Below are 18,037 nucleotides of genomic sequence, written 5' to 3'. Positions count from 1 at the left end.
TTTTATAGGTGTCAAGCTTTAACAGCTCGCTAGGTGCTCTCCGACTATTTTCCAACAAAACAAAAGTTTATAGATGGCCATCTCAAATTTCAACCAAGAACTGTGGTGGTGTTTCAACTAAAATGCTCGCGAATTTGGAAAAACCGTAAAAGGGAAAGCCAAAAAAGGAGAAAGAAAAATGTGAAAAAGGAAAAGGGAAATTTAAAAAAGAAAATAAAAAACGAAAATTAGAAGAGAAAGGAAAAAAAGAAAATGAAGAAGAGAAAAACCGAAAGAAATAACAAGAAAAAAGAGAGGAAAAACCGGTTTGGGAACCATGCTGAATAGGAGAACCATGCGGCTCGTGCGGTCCGTGTCGTGCCAGCACGTTTAACCAGCGGTTTTTTCTTTTCTTTTTCGAGGGCTGTTTAACCAGCGGCTCTGCCTGGGCCTGGGAGGCCAGCACGAGTCTCCAGTCCGCCTACCCCCGCGTCATCGGAGTGCCGGCCGCCGCCGCTCGTCGCGCCCGCATTTTGCCTCACCGCCGGTATGTATCCGCCTCTCTGCAGTACCCGCCCTAACGGCGACTGCGCCAACTACGCAACTCACCGCCGGACATCCCCTCCGCCCCCATCCCCACTGAACCCTAAGCCCAGATGTGATTTTCTTGATCTGTTCTTGTGCAGCTTTCAGGCAAAAAATTTAGTATTCCTAGTATGCAATCAACTCAATTTACACCAGTTTTGGGATATTTTCAAGGGTTCAGTTAATGCTGGTTCGTCCTGTAAGGTTCATGTCTTTGGCCCAGTTCATAGTGAAACCTGTTAATCATTATTTTCCAATCTAAAACAGCAGCTGACCAATTTGGGAGTCGGCTATTAGCCATCTACTACCATCAATTTTCGCAACCTAAATAGCTCTTCTCAAGTTTTAACTTTGGCCTCTTACGAGATATATATATATATTCATGCCTGAAACTGAAATAACAATATGTCTTCTTGTGAATCATTGTTTCTGCATTGATGTTTGTTAAATGGAGAACCGTGTGTGATTGTTAACCCCTCTATATGACTATATCCAATCCTACCTTTGCAGCAAGACTGAGTGAGGGTGATCGCTCATGTCAACAGTGTGGCCGGCCATTGACATGGAGGTGATAGAGGCGATTATTGCGAGAGCGAAACCTCTTCTGAAGGTGTCCATGGACTCCCACGCACAGCCCGATGCTCTGGAACGCATCAGTCGGTTGCTGGGCGGTGCCGCAGTAAATTGCATCTTCGACGCCACCTTTGCCGATCGGTTCAAAGGGACGTTGGACGACTTGGTTGACAAATTGGAGCATGACACTAGGAAGGTGGACAACCTCACTGCTCACCTCCAGGCCATGCGCCGCCCTAAAGACCACTGCAAAGGCAGCCGCCGCGGTGTCTCCCCTGCTGGCCAGCTCGCAGGCCTCCATGGAAATGATCTCTTCCGCACGCTGATGACCCTGCAGCTGCCCGCGACCGCACCTGCGGAGTTCTATCTTGAGGTTGCTCTTGCCGCGCAGAGCCTCATCGTGCATGACCAGTTTGACATTTCCATGCACGTCTGTGAGAGGATCGTCTTCGGGGCCAACTCTACGGTGACCAAAGAGTACAACTTCATGGCCTTCAAGGACCACAGGAATACCTTGGAGAAGTATGTTCGTGAGCACATTGACCTCGCCGCTGCTGCTGCCAATTCACGTCGCCCCACTGGCCTAGCAAAGTAAAAGCTCGATTGCCATAATTAAGCTAGCTAGCTAGCTGCAGGTAAGAAAAAGGAGGGTCATAGATGGATCCTTAGTTGGCTTCCTTATGTACTCCCTCCATCCCAAAATATAAGAGCGTTTTTGACACTAGAACACTCTTATATTATGGGACAAGTGCGACTACTTATGTATGTATTATGCTACTTATCAGCGATCAAATTTGGTAATAGCTGCTAAACTGCACCCTGTGCACCTGGCCTGCTATAACTAATTTCGTACAATTTAATTTGTATGGCACCAAGTTCTGTTATTAATAATCTAAATGTTACTTTTGTCATATTGTATTACAAAGCTTCTATTTTAATTCATGCACCATGCATCTATATATTTTGCCTGCCCTTTATTTCTGATGATGGTGCAGTGATACATGCAGATGTTCACATGTTGACATGAACAAATTGACGTTGATTGACGAAAGTCTTGAGTGTTTGTTTCACAAGTGTTTGATCTTCCAAGCCTGCTAACCATGGTTTCAAATAGTATAGGTGACAATTACGAATAGCAAACACATGCCAAATCTGTGCTGGCACAATTGTCATTGAGTATTTTCAGGCTGCCCACTGCCGTATGCAAAGTTGTATAGATTCAGGGGTGTTCAGTTCTTCAGTAACATTTAAACTTTGATGATTTCTATTTTAAGAACAAATCTTCCTTGTACTGTAAGTACTATTTTCTCTTTTATTTTGTGATTTATATGCTACTTGATTATGCCTTATCCCAAGTTCCCGATGGCCCTTTGAAAGTTTATCTGAAAGGTTCATCATTGAAAATGGCTCCTGTATGATTGTATCACCTGGTCATGTCACTTATTCATTCTATTTTCCCCTAATAACCTGGCTTAGATGATAGGTGTATTAAAACTTGTGTATTTTCCATTCAGCTTTATGAAAGCAGTATTGATAAATCGACATCTAAATGAACAGGTGCAGCAATTATTTATTCACTGTATACAATGAATATGTTCCCGGTTGATTGCTTTCAAGATTGCAGTGCATTACTCAACTATCAAAGTAAACTATTGAAAACAGAGGACAAGAACAAGCTCTGCATGCATGTTCTTCAGGAGCTACAAATAGCAAGTTTGCTTGTTGGCTCCAACAGTTGGCATTGTGCAACCAATGTGGTGACAAGATGTCACCATAGAGCTCAGCGACGCGTTCTCGACCTCGGCAGAGGCATTTCTCCTGAGCAAGCATATGACATACTCCATCACTTCGGCAACACAAGGCAGTGTGATCTTGCCATGGCTTGAGAAGCCAAACTCTTCCTGGGACATCGTCAGGAACTCACTGAAGGTCGTCGTTCTGAGGTACACCAATGGTACCTCGAAGCGCCTCCCATCAGTTGTGTACATGACAGAGTGGCCCTTGACTTCTACAGAGATGCAGCACTTCTCATCTTCTTTGGTTGTTGCTGTCGTCAGCTTATTCCTCTTAAGTGCAGCCATCCTCTGCCACTTCTTTGCCAACTGAGCAAGTCACGTGGTGCTGATCATGGTTGGTTGATTACGGGTCTTATTTTTCAGCTGGAAATTCAGAAAAGTGAGCTATGCCTGATGTAATGCTTAGTTGGTGGTGTATGAGCTGATGGTGTCAATCATAGTCGTTTGCTGAATTTATAGCCCAGAGGAAAGACATTGTGGCTGTGAAGTAGTTGTCATCAGAAAAGATAACAGGGGAAAAGACCATGGGATCAACACATGCAATGTTGTAGTATGATTAATTTGGATTAGATTGTGCTGGGCCAAATGTTTGGAGCATCAAAGCATAGGTTTGCTCTCATATCATCTGTCAGTGTAGCAAGCTGGTGAGGGATAAGGCCATTTTCTGTTCTGTGATTCAGATTATGGAAGGATTACTTTTAGATATCATCAGTGGCAATGATCATGCTTTTCTCTGAAGGTCTGAACTTGATGTCTGGTTGAAAAAAAACGTAGGACTAAATGATCAGGAATTCGTTCATGGTCGTGACTGGTTGCTGCTAAACTTTCAGTCTCAGATTGGTTGTTGATCAATCAGATGTTGTACCTCTGCCTGAATCAACTTGCTTGACCAACTTCGTTCTTTCTTCAGTTCATGGTCTTGTCTGTCATGACCAGTCTCCAGTCCAGCGTCTCATGTGGTTTGCATTTCACTGTTGCTTCCCCCATTTTCACACAGGTCAGAAAAAAAAAAGGATACTCTGTTTTGAGAGGTATATTTCATAACTTTAATTTTCATATAATTGCTAAATGCGCAGGTGTCCATTAATTATTCAGCTGAGGATGCAGTTTAATGGAAGTTTTCTTTCATCTAAGTCTAAGCTGCTATCTGATCGTATGCCATGCTTACTTGAATGTATGAGCGTTTGCTTTTCTCTTCACTAAATTCTTTAAATATGTCTAATTCTTTAAAAGAAAATGTGTGCAGAACTGCGTTAGTTGTAGTTTCTAGGTGTACGCCTTGACTGAATTTGTTAACACACAAAAATATAATTGTGCTACTGAAGTACCCACTCTGAAACAGACAGTTGAACTAAATATTTTGCTAATTGCATCACAATTTTTTTGTTCCCAATTCTAATGTACTAACTTTGTATTTACATCTTCCATTGAACAAAATATGGTGCCTGGAACAAGGATCCTAGTTAGCTGCCGTTCTTCAGAAGCTAACAAACAGCTACATACTGGCTAAACCCTACACGTGGCACCACCACACTGCCGTCAAAGCAGCACGACCTGGCAATGGAACTCAGGAACGCCATCACTACCTCCGTGGAAGCATCTCTCCTGAGCAAGCACATGGCGTATTCCATAACCACAGCGTCGCAGAGCAGCGCGATGCGACCGTCGTCGCTGCCCGCGAACCCAAACTTCCCCTGAGACATCCTCAGAAGCTCGATGAAGACCGCCGTGCCGAGGTACGCCAGTGGCACCTCGAACCGACCCCCATCGGCTGTATACACCACGCATTGTCCCTTCACCGCTACTGAGGTCGTCGCACAACACTCCTCGGCGGCTCTTTTCACCGTCGTACTCTGGGCGAGCCTCTTCCTCCCCATGGCCACCATCCTCTGCCACTTCTTAGCCAGTTGGCATTCCTCTTGTCACTGACCATGGCTGTATCAAGTGGGATTCAGCTAGGTGTTGTAGTGGTTGGCTTATGGATAAACTAATGATGAGACGGTGTGGGTAAGCTGGTAGATTTATAGGTGAGAGGGGAGGGAAGCATCATGATGTGCAGTTGTAGCTTTCAATATCATGACAAGTTGGCAAGGGACAGAGCCATGAACTCAGAACATTCAATGCAATGCTCCAAGAGTGCAGGGGTAAGCATAGCAATGCGACCTTGATTAGATTTCACTTCGCCAAAATTTGGAGACTATCAGTACTTGGGTGCTTGGACATTACAAATGGCTGCCATGCCGACCTGCTTCAAGTAGTGGCCAAGAAGAGACTTGTATGACCGAGGACTACCTGAAAGTGGGTCTATTTCTGTTTGTGATTGCGCAACGAGATACCAATTGATCATTTGGGTGGTAATGATGCCCTACATTCCTACTGATTATAAGTATATAGAGTGGCCCCTGAGATGGAGACATGCAATTGTTCAGGCTCGTAGCAATCTATTCTCTCTGAACTTTGAGTTGAAAGCTTGTGCTGGTCTAGCACATGATCTGTTTGATTTTCGGCATCTCACGTGGTGACTGCTGCTTCTTGCATTTCATCTCTCGGATACAGGTGTACACATGACTAGAATCAGACTTATTGTGAATCAGCCACCTTTATTGTTTCCTGTGAAAGTGGCATATCACATTTCCAAGCTGAAGCATACTATGTCTCTCATGTGTGTTGTGTTGGCTGCTCGGTTCCAATGCATGTATTATATCTGAAATTGTGACTTTTCAGTTATATTTGATTTTTTTCGACACGACCATATAGCAAAAAATAAATAAGAAAGAGTCAGAAGGGGATTTATTCCTTGTGGACAGACATTTTCAGCATTTTTAATTGTCGGCTCTATGTAGTCCCCTTTGTTTCGAGGAACTTATTAAGATGGAAACAAGGATGATTCATATATCAACGCAAGAAAGACCTGCTGAGACATATATGTTCTCTAAACATATATGAGAATAATTCATACTCATACTCGTATATGTAGAGAACATGTTTCAGCAGGTATTTCTTGCGTTGATCTTTTGACCGCTTTAAAATCATAGTACAATCTGCCTGGATTAACAATTAATTTGGGATTGAAACTTATGATGTGATGGTAAAATTAATATTTTGCAATGCCTGGATTAATGTGTAGGTGACAGGAGGAGGCTGGGTTACATGAATCAATGTCTGTCTGTCAGTGTGGCAAGCTTGCTGGAAAGGCTGATTTGATCTCTCCAGTCACCCCAGTCCCCAGGTACTGCTACTGTTGTTGTCCCTGACAAAAACACATATTGTTATCTTGGCCTTACACTACAAAAACACATATTGTTATCTTGGCCTTACACTTGCTGTTAGCACTGCATGTTCTGAGGCTCATGCATGCCTACTTGTCGCCCATGTAGAGTAGAGGATGTGGGCTAATCTCAGATTACACATGTCATAGGCACAACGAAGATTTGTCAAAGTGATATACATGAAAACGTGATCAAGTAAAGTCCACTACTGCAAAAAATGATTAGAATTTTTCCACAGGACATTGACCTCGTTATGTAAAGACAAAAATAAATTCCTTTTCCTCACATTTATTTTTGGAATAAATCTGTAAAGACAATAGTTCAGCTACAGTACCAAACTTGAATGCCCTGCGACAGGAGGAGGCGTGCAACGTGCAATATAGACAATCATAAATTTCCTGCCCAACAATCGTGCTAACAAACAGGTGTAAACCAAAAACCGTGAGTTACTTTGTAATCTTACAGCTTAGTGTCTTGACCACTGAAGAGATTCTGTCACATGCTAACGATCATAAGCAATTCTCACACTACATATCTTGTAATATTATAGCTAGCTAGCTAGGTGTGTGGACCATTGAAGAGATTTTATCTTCTTGTTGCATGAGCAGCTCTCACACTACATATCTCCATCTCGGCAGGGGCACCCAAAATGATTATTTTGCAGTATCTGGTTGCACAATCACAAATCCATGGCCCCAGACAAATCAAATCAAGATCACACCATAGTCTTTCAGCATTGCATGTTCTGAGCTCATGGCTATGTCCCTTGCCAACCTGACAAGAATTCAAGATAGCTGCACCTAAACTTTGTAGTCTTTCTCCCTCACCTCTATATAAAACCATCAGCTTAGCAACACCATCACCTCACCAGTTCACTCACAAACTAAACCAGCATTACTCCACCTAGCCAATAGACAAGAGGAGCAAGGCAGACATGGTTAGTGCCAAGAGGCTTGCTCAGATGGCAAAGAAGTGGCAGAGGATGGCGGCCATGGGGAGGAAGAGGCTCACCCGAACCACGACAGCGGCGAAAGGAGCAGCCAATGACGAGTGCTGTGAAACTTCACCGTCGGTGGCGATGAAGGGCCACTGTGTGGTGTACACCCCCGACAGTGTGCAGTTCGAGGTGCCACTGGCATACCTCGGAACGGCGGTCTTGAGCGAGCTCCTGGCGATGTCCCAGGAGGAGTTTGGCTTTGCAGGCGGCAATGATGGAAGGATCATGCAATCTTTGATTGCATATTTCAATCATCAAATTCAGAAATAAATCCAAATATTCTTTAATACACATGCTTAATCCGACGTTGGTCAAATTAATCACGCATATCACTTATTGCATCTCATAGAAGATGAGAATTCTTTTCCATGGAGAGTACATGAAGACATTCGTCTAGCAAGACTCTCAATGATATATCTCTTTCTTGGATTAATATCCAAAATTGGCTTCTTTGAAGCCATTTTTTAGAGAGAACATACTCCCTCACGTTATGACCTTTCTTGGTCATCTTTCAGGACACAAGTACCCAACTTTTTGCTTTCATAAATAAAAGCATTGAAAACTTTTAGTCTGAGGAAAGTAACCAATAATCAACAATAATGAGCATAAAAATAACCCCACGTTGGTCTGGTTAAAGATATGCACATTAAACTTTTAAACCTTTCTTTTACATTCTAAAGCACCGTTAGGCAGAAATAGAATAAAACATCACCTTTTTACATTAATTCCACATCACCGTTGGGCAGAAATGGAAATAATGCACATAACTCATAAATAATGCGATGATAAAATTTCTATTAAGTAACTTTGCTAAGAAAATAATCATCATTATCAACTTTATTGCAGCAGAAAACTAGCAATATAAATTTCCCAATCTTTATCAAATTCTCTGAAAATTGGTCACTTTGGTACAAAATTTATCAGAGATTTGAACTTTTAACTATAAGACTCATTGAATTATAATATTGTCATCATCAACGTTGGTCAGAAAATAACAATACCATAATTAAACTTTAATCAAATATCTTTCTATTGTCATAGCAGAAGGTATCTGAATCTGATTTCACCCACAAGTGGAAAAACTTCTCTCAAAAATTGTTCTTCCAATTAAATTTTCCCATTGGTTCCAATTTAATTGGAGGATAAAACTTTCTCTTATTTAGTAGCATCACTGTATACTTTTCTACTCTCTAAACAAATTATCCCATTGGTTCAAATTTGAGTAGAGGAGCAACAAGTTAAACTTTTACTTTAGTTCTATTCACTTTTAAAAGAACACTTTTATTTTATTTGCAGCGGAAAAACATGAATAAAGAAAATTCATGAACTTTAAAAAAAAACTTTTCAGAATTGCCCAAAACTGGACAAAAAAAACTGTGTGAAAATTTCCCCAAAATTGGACAAAAAATAAATAAAGCACGGCAGCTCCAGCCGGCCTCGGCCTGGCGCGTGAGCCCCGCAGCGGCCCACGGCCTGCTCCTCCACGCGCTCGCGCGAAACGGCCTTGCCTCGACCTGGGTCAACGGCCTCGCCTCGACCTGGGTCAACGGCCTCAGTCCCAGCGCGCGCCTCCTCTGTTGGCCCAAAAGGCCTGCAACCGCCCGCCCTGCTCTCTTCTGGCCGTCGGATGAGATCCTACGGTCCAGCGCGCCTGTAGCCCGAGCAAAACGGTCTCATCCGACGGTCCAGCGCGCCTGTAGCCCGAGCAAAACGGTGCCCAGCGCCAGCAGGGGGAAACCTAATCCATTCCCCCACCCCTGCGCGCCGCTCGCTCTCTCTGATCTGTCCCGGTCGCCGTGCAACCGCGCCGCGCCTGTCCGCCGGCAACGGCGTCGAGCGCCACAGCGCCGCGCGGGCCGCCTATCCCTTGGCCCTCCGTTCCTCCCTCCGCATTCCTGTAACAGAGAGAGAGAGAGAGGCGCGGCTTAGCCTTCCTCTTCTCCACTGCGCGCGACGGTGCCGAAGTGGCGGCGGGTTAGGGCCGCGCCAGCCGCCGGCGACGACGTCGATCTGTCACCGCGCCGCGAGCCCCTCCCCATTTCTTTCCCCCTTCATTTCTTTCTTTCTCCATCCACCGCCGCCTACTGGCCAGTGAGAGAGAGAGCTGCGACGGCTCCCGCTGCTCCCCTGCGCCGGCGTGCGTCTGAAGACGGCGCCCCTGCTGACCCTTTTGCCGGCGTGCGCGAGCACCCTAGGGTGAACGCGTCGCCGTCAAGCGGCTCGGTTGTGGTGCCCTTTGCCCCCGAAGGGGTTGCACATCGAGATCGAGAGGAACGGCGCGGCCGGTGCGGCGGCGCCCTTTTCTTGCAAGATTTCTTTTCCCTTTTGCTTCCCTGTTTCTCTGCGAGGGTTAGGGTTCTTGGGGGAAATTTCTTTCTTCAACCGGTCGATTCGGTTCAGTCTCTTTTCTTTTCTTTTTCCATGTGAATCCACGCACTAGATCGTGGCTGATACCATTGTTGTAAATACAGGATCACCTAGGTGTGGATCAGTGGGATATTATCTGTATTCGGGTGTTTACCTTAGCCTTCCGGCCATCGCTGGTTCGTCGGATGATGGTCTGCGCACGGGCAGCGACGGTCGGTGTAGAGGGCAACTGCGAGGTGGCTGATGGCGTCGGTGGGGAGTGGCAGGGCGTTGTGGAGCTTCCCATCGCTGACCAGCCTTCCTCGATCGGTGAGGTTAGAGAGGTGGGCGACGGTTCTGTTGCACACTTTCCCTAGTGGCCACCACCTTCCTCTTATAGCCGGCGCGACAGGGGCCCACAACCCAGTTGGGTTGGGCTCCCCCGATCAGGGAGCGAGTCAAGGGTCGGGCCCATTGGTGGAGAGATCAATACTAACAATTTGTTCTCCACGAGCCATGGTTTGAATACTTCTTTGTTTGAATGAGTTTTTCTCCTCTTCGTTCTCTTGGTGGCATGATGACATGGTCCGAGATGCAACGATTCATCAGAATCGTCGATGGCGTCCAGTAGACATGTTTGTATGTGCTTCTCCCATGCATGTGTCATAAGTGTTGTACGTGTTGCTTCGCATGCGACACTGCTCTGCCCATGGTCGGGAACGACAGGTAAGAACGCGGTCATGGCCAGGAATAGTGGGGAGGAGTGCAACAGTGATAGGGACAATGGGGAAGATAAAAAGTTAAAAAGAAAACTCACCATAATCTCGCCGGAGTCCAGTGAGGGTGCATGGGCGTTAGGGCCATGGTCGGGGAGGGTAGGCAGGAGCACTGCCGTGGCATTGGTGGAGGAGATTGAGAGAGTTGTGGGTAGAAAGAGATATTACCTGAGGGTGGACTTTTTTATAGCAAATTTGAGGAAGTAACAATGGGTTTGAGGAGGACAACTATTATTTTTAATATGCTATATGCAAGTTTGGAAAAAGTGCCAGGCGTAAGTGAGGCTATTGGGCATCGCCTAGTGCCTGGGCGGTGCTTAACCACATTAGGCATGGCTTAGATAGTTGTATAGTTTATGATGAAAGCTTATGATAGGGTAGAGTGGGAGTATTTACAAGCAATCATGTTGAAACTTGGTTTCTCTCAGAGGTGGGTGGATATTGTCATGGGACTGGTATCTTCAGTAACTTTCTCAGTTCAGTTTAATGGGAAGAGGTTGGAGGAGTTTACACCAACACGTGGGATTAGACAAGGGGACCCGATATATCCATACTTGTTCTTGCTAGCAGCAGAGGGCCTTTCGTGCCTGTTAAAATCCAGAAGTGAGTCATCCAACATGAGTGGTTTACAAGTGGCGCCCTCGTCACCTAAGGTGAATCACTTATTATTCGCTGATGACAGCCTGCTGTTTTTCAAGGCAAATAGTATGGGTGCTACCGAGGTGAACCTAGTCCTGGACAGATACTGTCAGGCCTCAGGGCAGCGTATCAACTACAATAAGTCATCGGTTTATTTCAGCAAAGGGGTTCCCGACAGTATCCGGACAGAGGTGAAGACGGTGTTGCAAGTTCCAAATGAGACCCTAAACGAGAAATATTTAGGTATGCCCTCGGATATAGGCTCATCTAAAAGCGGTGCATTTAAATACTTGAAGGATCGTCTATGGAGTAAGTGCAAGGGTGGATTGAGAGCACAATGTCTTCAGCAAGCAAAGAGGTTTTGGTGAAAGCGGTCGCCCAAGCAGTTCCGGTCTTCTCCATGTCCTGTTTCAAATTGCCACGAGGTTTGTGCGAACATCTCAATATGTTAATCCGGAAATTTGGGGGGGGGGGGGGGGGGGGCAAGGCGGGAAAGCGAAAACCCCATTGGATTTCGTGGAAGACTATGACCCAGCCAAAAGGAATGGGTGGTCTAGGTTTTAAAGACTTTGAACTTTTTAACTTGGCCATGTTAGCAAAGCAGGCATGGAGGCTGTTGCAGGAGTTAGACTCTCTCAGCGCGCGCATTCTGAAGAGTATATATTACCCGAGTTGCTCAATTCTGGACGAGAGGACAACATTGATCAATGGCCAAGACATTGATCAATTTGAAACATATAAGTCTAAGACTCCATGCCATGGTCGGGGAGGGTAGGCAGGAGCACTGCCGTGGCATTGGTGGAGGAGATTGAGAGAGTTGTGGGTAGAAAGAGATATTACCGAGGGTGGACTTGTTTTTAGCAAATTTGAGGAAGTAACAATGGGTTTGAGGAGGACAACTATTATTTTTAATATGCTATATGCAAGTTTGGAAAAAGTGCTAGGCGTAAGTGAGGCTATTGGGCATCGCCTAGTGCCTGGGCGGTGCTTAACCACATTAGGCATGGCTTAGATAGTTGTATAGTTTTAATATCAAGGTGTATTTATGGTATTATATGTGAATTGATGCTAATATCAATGTTTATTTATGTCACTCCAGCAGTGAACATGCAGGGAGCTGAGTGCCTCGTGCTCGACTTGTAAACAGGTTTGGGGCTTTCCGACAACAGTGCTTTGATGGCGACGGCGAAGCCAGTTCACATAAGGCCTTCCCTGCCCCTTCGATGATGGTGGTCCTCCTCATAGAGGCGCCGAGGAGCATTGTGTGTGTTCCTCGAGGGAATATCCATCCGCAAGGCTAGGGTTTCCTTTTTTTCTTCTAAAGAGTGTGATCACAACCATCCTATGGTGATGTGCGCTCAGATGCCATTGTGTGAAATGTGAGGTTGTTTTGTGTATGAGGCATCAAGTGCTTGTTCTCTCACAATGGTGAAGGCATGCATAGGATGCCCAAAAATTATAGCACAAGGTCGGTGTTTGTAGACAAGTGAGTTTTGTGGCCTTCATCGATGTGCCACAACGATACATGATTCGCCATTCGCGATAGATGCTTTCTCCGGCTCATAAAACTTAGCCGTAGTGGTACGATAACTGTTCAAGTCAATAGTGTGGCCAGCCATGGACATGGGGGCGATTTTGAGAAGCGCCACTCGTCTCCTTGAGATGGCCGGGGGCACCCACCCACATCCTGATGCTCTGGGACGCCTCCGACGGGTGCTGGGCGCCACTGCGGCACATTGCATCTCTAACCCCACCTTCACCGATTCTTTCAAACAGATGTTGGACAACTTCGTTGGCAATTTCAGCAATGACACCAGGAAGGTGGACAACCTCACCACTCGCCTCCAGGCCACGCGTAGCCCTAAAGGCTGCCGCCACGGTGTCTCCCCCACTGCCCAGCTCGCCGGCCTTCATGGAAATGATCTATTCCGTGCACTTATGGCCCTGCAGCTGCCCGTGACCGCGCCTCCGGAATTCTGCCTTGAGGCCGCTCTCGCCGCGCAGAGCCTCATCGTGCATGACCACCTCGACCTTTTCATCCACCTCTGTGAGGAGGCCACCTTCAAGGGCGACAGTACGGTGGTCGATGAGTTCAACTTCATGGTCTTCATGGACCACATAAATACCTTGGAAAAGTTCATGCAAGAGCACATTGACCTCGCCAACGCCGCTGCCACTTCACGTGCAACCACTGGCCAAGCGAAGTAAAAGCTTGATTCCATAGTTAAGCTAGCTAGCTGCAAGTAAGACGAAGGGGGGCCAGGAGGGTCATTGATTGATCCTTATCTGGCTTCCGTGTGTACTTTGGTGGATCTCGTTATCGAGCCAAGAACAAAAACCACTACTTATGTATGTATTATGCTACTTGTCAGCGATCGGGTGTGTCTTAAGTACTAGTAATGGTTTCGATCAAACTGCGCCCTATGCACTTGGCCTGCTATAATTAATTTTGTACAATGGAATTTGTTTCGCACCAAGTTCTGTTATTAATAGTCTGTATGTTTCTTTTGTTGTGTTGCATTACCTGCCTTCTATTTTACTTCATGCACCTTGCATTCATATATTTTTCCTCTCCTTTATTTTCTGATGATGGTACATATGAATGTTGACATGCTGAAATGAACAAATTCACATTGATGAACAATTGTCTTGAGTGTTTGTTTTATAAATGTTTTATCTAATAAGCCTGCTAACCATGGTTTCAGATGAAGCTGAAGATTATGAATAACAAACACATGCCAAATCTGTGCTGTCATAATTGTCCTTGAGGAGAACGTGCATTTAGCATGGTGGTAATGACCTCCTGAGTGGGGCTACCAACCAGGGCTCGAATCCTGGGTTGTCACAAAAAAAGGCCCCTCGCTGTGTATACTTGTGTCGTGCAAGCCAGCGTGTTCACTGTGTATACTTGCACCGCTAGCTGGCGTCCGGGGCCTTTTCTCGACCTTACAATGCAATGCCTTCAGGATATCACTCCCCTTGGGTTGAGTTTTTTAAAATTGTCCTTTAGTATTTTCAGGCTGCCGACTGCCTTATTCAACGTTGTATGGATTCAGGGGTGTTCTTCAGTACCATGTAAATGTTGATAATTTCTATCTTAAGAAGAAACCTTCCTTATACTGCTAAGTGGTACTATTTTCAGTTAGGAATTCAGAGAAGTGAGCGATGGATGTTATAATGCTCTGTTGGTGGTGGATGAGCTGATGAAGTGGTGCTGTTGAGCTTAGCCATTTGCTGAATTTATAGCCGAGAGGAAGGACATTGTAAAGGTGAAGTGTAGTTGTCATCAGAAAAGATGGCAGGGGACAAGGCCATGGGATCATCACATGCAGTGTTGTAGTATATGTGATTATTTTGGATTAGATTGTGATGGGGCCAAAAGTTTGGAGCATCAATGTGGCAAGCTGGTGAGGGACAATGCCATGATCTGTTCTGTGACACTGTTATGGATGGATTGGGTTTAGATATCATCCGTGTCAATGATCATGCTGCTATCTGAAGCTCTGATTTAACTCCTGTCTTGCTGAAGTGAAAAAACAGCATGTAGGACTAAAAGGTCAGTAACTCGTCCATGGCCGTGATCGGTCGCCACTCGCCGCTAAACTTTCAGTTTTAGATTGGTTGTTGTTCAGTCAGATCTCAGATGTTGTACTTCTGCTTGAATCAACTTATTTGACCAACGCCGTTATTTCTCCAGATCATGGTCTTGCTGTGCATCAGTCTCCAGTCCAGCATCTCATGTGGTCTCCATTTCGTTGTTGCTTCCCCCATTTTCACTTATGTCAGAAAGGGTTAAAAATGGTATATTTCGTAACTTTAGTTCTTATACAAGTGTTTGATAACTAGTTCTCATACTGTTACTAAATCTGCAGGTGTCCATTAATTATTCAGCTGTACTTGCTGTTAAATGAAAGTTTTCTTTTGTGTGATTCTAAGCTGCTAACTCATATGCATGCATACCTGAATGTATAAGCGTTGGCTTGTTAAGTCAAAGCTCCTGCCTCATTCTTCAAGAAAAACATGTGCGAGACTAGTTTTTTTTCTGTCTAAAATAGCAGCATGCATTAGTTTCAGTAGTTTCAATGTGTACACATTTTACTCGGTTTGTTAACGTACAACTATAATTGTGTTACTGAATCTTTACCGCTGCATACACACTCCAGAGCAGACAGTTGAACTGAACACTTTGCAAATTCCATCACAAAACTTTGTTCCATTTCTAATCTTCTAACTTCATATTGACATCTTCCATTGAACGAAAAATAGTGCCTAGAACAAGGATCCTAGCTTGCTGACATTCTTCAGAAGCTAACAAACACCTACATAATGGTTAAGCCCTACGCATGGCACCACCACACCGCCATCAAAGCAGCACGGTCTTGCAATGGAGCTCAGGAACGCCATCACTACTTCTGTGGAGGCATCTCTCCTGAGCAAACACATGGCGTATTCCATGACTGCAGTGTCGCAGGGCAGCGTGATGCGACCGTCATCTCCGCCCGCGAATCCAAACTCCTCCTGAGACATCCTCAGGAGCTCACCGAAGACCGCTGTGCTGAGGTACTCCAGTGGCACCTCAAACCGGCTGCCATCCGAGGTGTATACCATGCAGTGTCCCTTCACCGTCAGTCCGTCACTGAGGTCACCGCGCGGCATTCGGCAGCGGCTCTTTTCGCCATTGTAGTCTGGGTGATCCTCTTCCTCCCAATAGCCACCATGCTCTGCCACTTCATTGCCAGTTGGGCAAGCCTCTTGGCACTGACCATGACTGGTTCTCCTTGTTTTTTTTGGCTGAACGTCCAGAGAAACTTTTGTAGCAGCTAGGTGTTGTGGTGGTGCTTGGCCTGTGGATGAAGTGACGTGCTCAGATGGCAAAGAAGTGGCAGAGGATGGCGGCCATCGGGAGGAAGAGGCTCACCCAGACCACTACAGCCGCAGAAGGAGCAGCCAATGACGAGCGCTGTACGACTTCACCGTCGGTGGCGATGAAGGGCCACTGTGTGGTGTACACCGCTGACAGCGTGCGGTTCGAGGTGCCGCTGGCGTACCTCAGCACCGCGGTCTTGGGCGAGCTCCTGATGATGTCCCAGGAGGAATTCAGCTTTGTAGGCGGTGACGACGGGAGGATCACACTGCCCTGCGATGCCGCGGTCATGGAGTATGCCATGTGCTTGCTCCGGAGAGATGCTCCGTCGCGAGGCCGTGCAGCAGCTTTGGCGGCAGTGTGGTGGGCGTAGGGCTTAACCAGCAAGTACTAGCTGTTTGTTAGCTTGTGCAGAAGAGCTGCCGTAGTGTTTAGGTTCAGCCCTGTTATGTAGTGTTCAGGTTCAGCCCTGTTCTGTTTGTTGGGTATGTGAATATACAGTTGCAAGCGGTAGATTGGACTAGGATACTAGTGAAGATTACTACTTACGTACCTTGCATAACATGGTCAACAATTATAATCCCAATAGATAACCAAGGGTGTATAAACAGTTCGTCGGAGTAGAGGGATACTGGGAGAGCAGAGAATGTGATCAGCCCTTCTCTAGCATTGTGATGGACCCAGATACCAGCATTGTGATGGACACTGTCCAATAAGTACCAAACTGATGGCACCAGAGAATTCAAATCAAGATCACACTGCACTCTTGAAGTTACTGCAGTTGGTACTAAGCTCATGCATGGTCCTGTCCCTTGCCAACTTGCCACAACTACCAGCACCTGAGCTGCATTCTTCTTCTTCTTCTTCCTCGCCTATATGTCCATCAGCATAGCACCGGTGTTAGAAATACGTGGTTCAAAGTGGAATTTACTCATATTGCATTGCACTGGAATACCTTGGGTACTTGCAGTCGTGGATTAACTTGTGGCTGTACTTCCTCCGGCTGAAGCTGTCGTCTCTGAACTTTGAACCAAGAAATGAACAAGGATAAGCATCCATTGTGAGTGCAACGAGGCCTGCTCAGAATGGCAGCCATGGCATGTAATATACGATGCTTAAGGTACACCGAGAATCCCGGTAAGCAGAGGCCATGGTTAATCTTTCTTTATATGAAAAATGTTACCAAAGATTCGAAAACAATATGGTACCAAACTGACCCTAAAAAAGAATGCGGTACTAATCACCAAAATGACATGGAGGCAAGATGATTAGAATCTCTCAGAGATTATCGACCTTGTTCTGGTCAGTCAAAACTCGTTTTGTTCTTTTTTTTCACTTTTGAAATAAATCCTGTAACAAAAGTTTATACGAAATTATGTCGACCATGGCTCTCCACCTATATATGCTCCTTCAGAAAAAAGAACATAGATGGCTATTTCAAGTTGCTCCCTCACTTAACAAATAATCATCAGCTACTTGTAAACTTGTGGTAGCTAGGTTTGATCTGGTTCTTTAGCAACAATCTATCATGACCTCATGCCCATGAACAACTGTCAGACTATATATATCCATCTCAGGGGCCACTCTACATATTCCATTTCATAAGGATGTGATTAATCGAGCAGCCAAACTTGTGATATTGTACCTGTTTGCACAATCACAAACATAAATGGACCGGCTGGTTTGAATGAGCTATAGCTTCTCAATGCTAAAGTGACCGATGGGTTGGCGGTGCTCTCAATGCTAGGGCTACATGCTGCTTTTTTTTTCTAGAATTTCAGGGAAGGTCACATGCATATATAGCACACGCCTACACGGGTGGCATTATAAAAGTGGGACAAACTAGTGCGCCGGGTGCTTCAGGAGGGAGAAAACATACTCGAGCTGGAGGAGGGAGAAAATATACTCGATCAAAAGAAGGCGCTGCGTTGTGGTGTATCAGGTATCCACTTAGCGGTGTTTAATGGGATAGAGAGGCAATAGGGACTCAGAAGAAGGACATTGGAAAATGTTGAGTACTGCAGACTAGAATGGGCGTCCAGTGACCGAGAAAACATTTCCATCTAGACGATATATAGTGGACGAGGGAGGTCGGCAGCATGGAGTCGATATGCCATCTACGCCTCACCGTCCTGGCTTTCACCGCTTCTTCTCCAGTACGCGCCCTAACGGCGGCTGGACAAACTCTACCATTCACAGCAGGACATCCCCTC

At 45.6% G+C, this 18,037-nt stretch overlaps 2 protein-coding genes and 1 pseudogene across 4 annotated transcripts; 2 read left to right on the top strand and 1 right to left on the bottom strand.

The window, feature by feature from the left end:
• The first annotated feature begins 398 nt into the window (after positions 1-398).
• LOC123122482 (uncharacterized) lies at positions 399-2,048 on the top strand. Its single transcript, XM_044542682.1, has 2 exons — positions 399-526; positions 1,075-2,048. The coding sequence occupies exon 2, from the start codon at positions 1,100-1,102 to the stop codon at positions 1,730-1,732; it is 633 nt and encodes a 210-aa protein (XP_044398617.1). The 5' UTR covers positions 399-526; positions 1,075-1,099; the 3' UTR covers positions 1,733-2,048.
• Positions 2,049-2,155: 107 nt separating this feature from the next.
• Positions 2,156-13,487, top strand: LOC123122483 (uncharacterized). Of its 3 annotated transcripts, XR_006460235.1 has the most exons (4): positions 2,160-3,930; positions 4,010-4,107; positions 6,061-6,162; positions 6,841-7,595. XR_006460235.1 is itself a non-coding variant. In XM_044542684.1 (3 exons), exon 3 carries the CDS (start codon positions 12,578-12,580, stop codon positions 13,166-13,168), a length of 591 nt encoding a protein of 196 aa, XP_044398619.1. In that variant the 5' UTR covers positions 2,156-3,964; positions 6,061-6,162; positions 12,060-12,577; the 3' UTR covers positions 13,169-13,487. The 3 variants fall into 3 exon arrangements, 1 of the variants encoding a protein (XP_044398619.1); XM_044542684.1 differs by lacking the exons at positions 4,010-4,107; positions 6,841-7,595 and adding an exon at positions 12,060-13,487 and having other exon boundaries at positions 2,156-3,964; XR_006460234.1 differs by lacking the exon at positions 4,010-4,107 and having other exon boundaries at positions 2,160-3,964.
• Positions 13,488-15,168: 1,681 nt separating this feature from the next.
• Positions 15,169-15,769, bottom strand: LOC123125343 (auxin-responsive protein SAUR36-like; annotated as a pseudogene).
• Positions 15,770-18,037: the final 2,268 nt, after the last annotated feature.

Source organism: Triticum aestivum, chromosome 5D (genome assembly GCF_018294505.1).
Source record: "Triticum aestivum cultivar Chinese Spring chromosome 5D, IWGSC CS RefSeq v2.1, whole genome shotgun sequence".
Taxonomy (NCBI): domain Eukaryota; kingdom Viridiplantae; phylum Streptophyta; class Magnoliopsida; order Poales; family Poaceae; genus Triticum; species Triticum aestivum.
Note: the sequence above shows the minus strand (reverse complement) of the source record. Positions and strands in the feature narration are given on the sequence as shown.

Excerpts from the sequence above, each read along its gene's own strand:
- LOC123122482 (XM_044542682.1), top strand. The coding sequence starts at position 1,100 with ATGTCAACAGTGTGGCCGGCCATTGACATGGAGGTGATAGAGGCGATT.
- LOC123122483 (XM_044542684.1), top strand. The coding sequence starts at position 12,578 with ATGGACATGGGGGCGATTTTGAGAAGCGCCACTCGTCTCCTTGAGATG.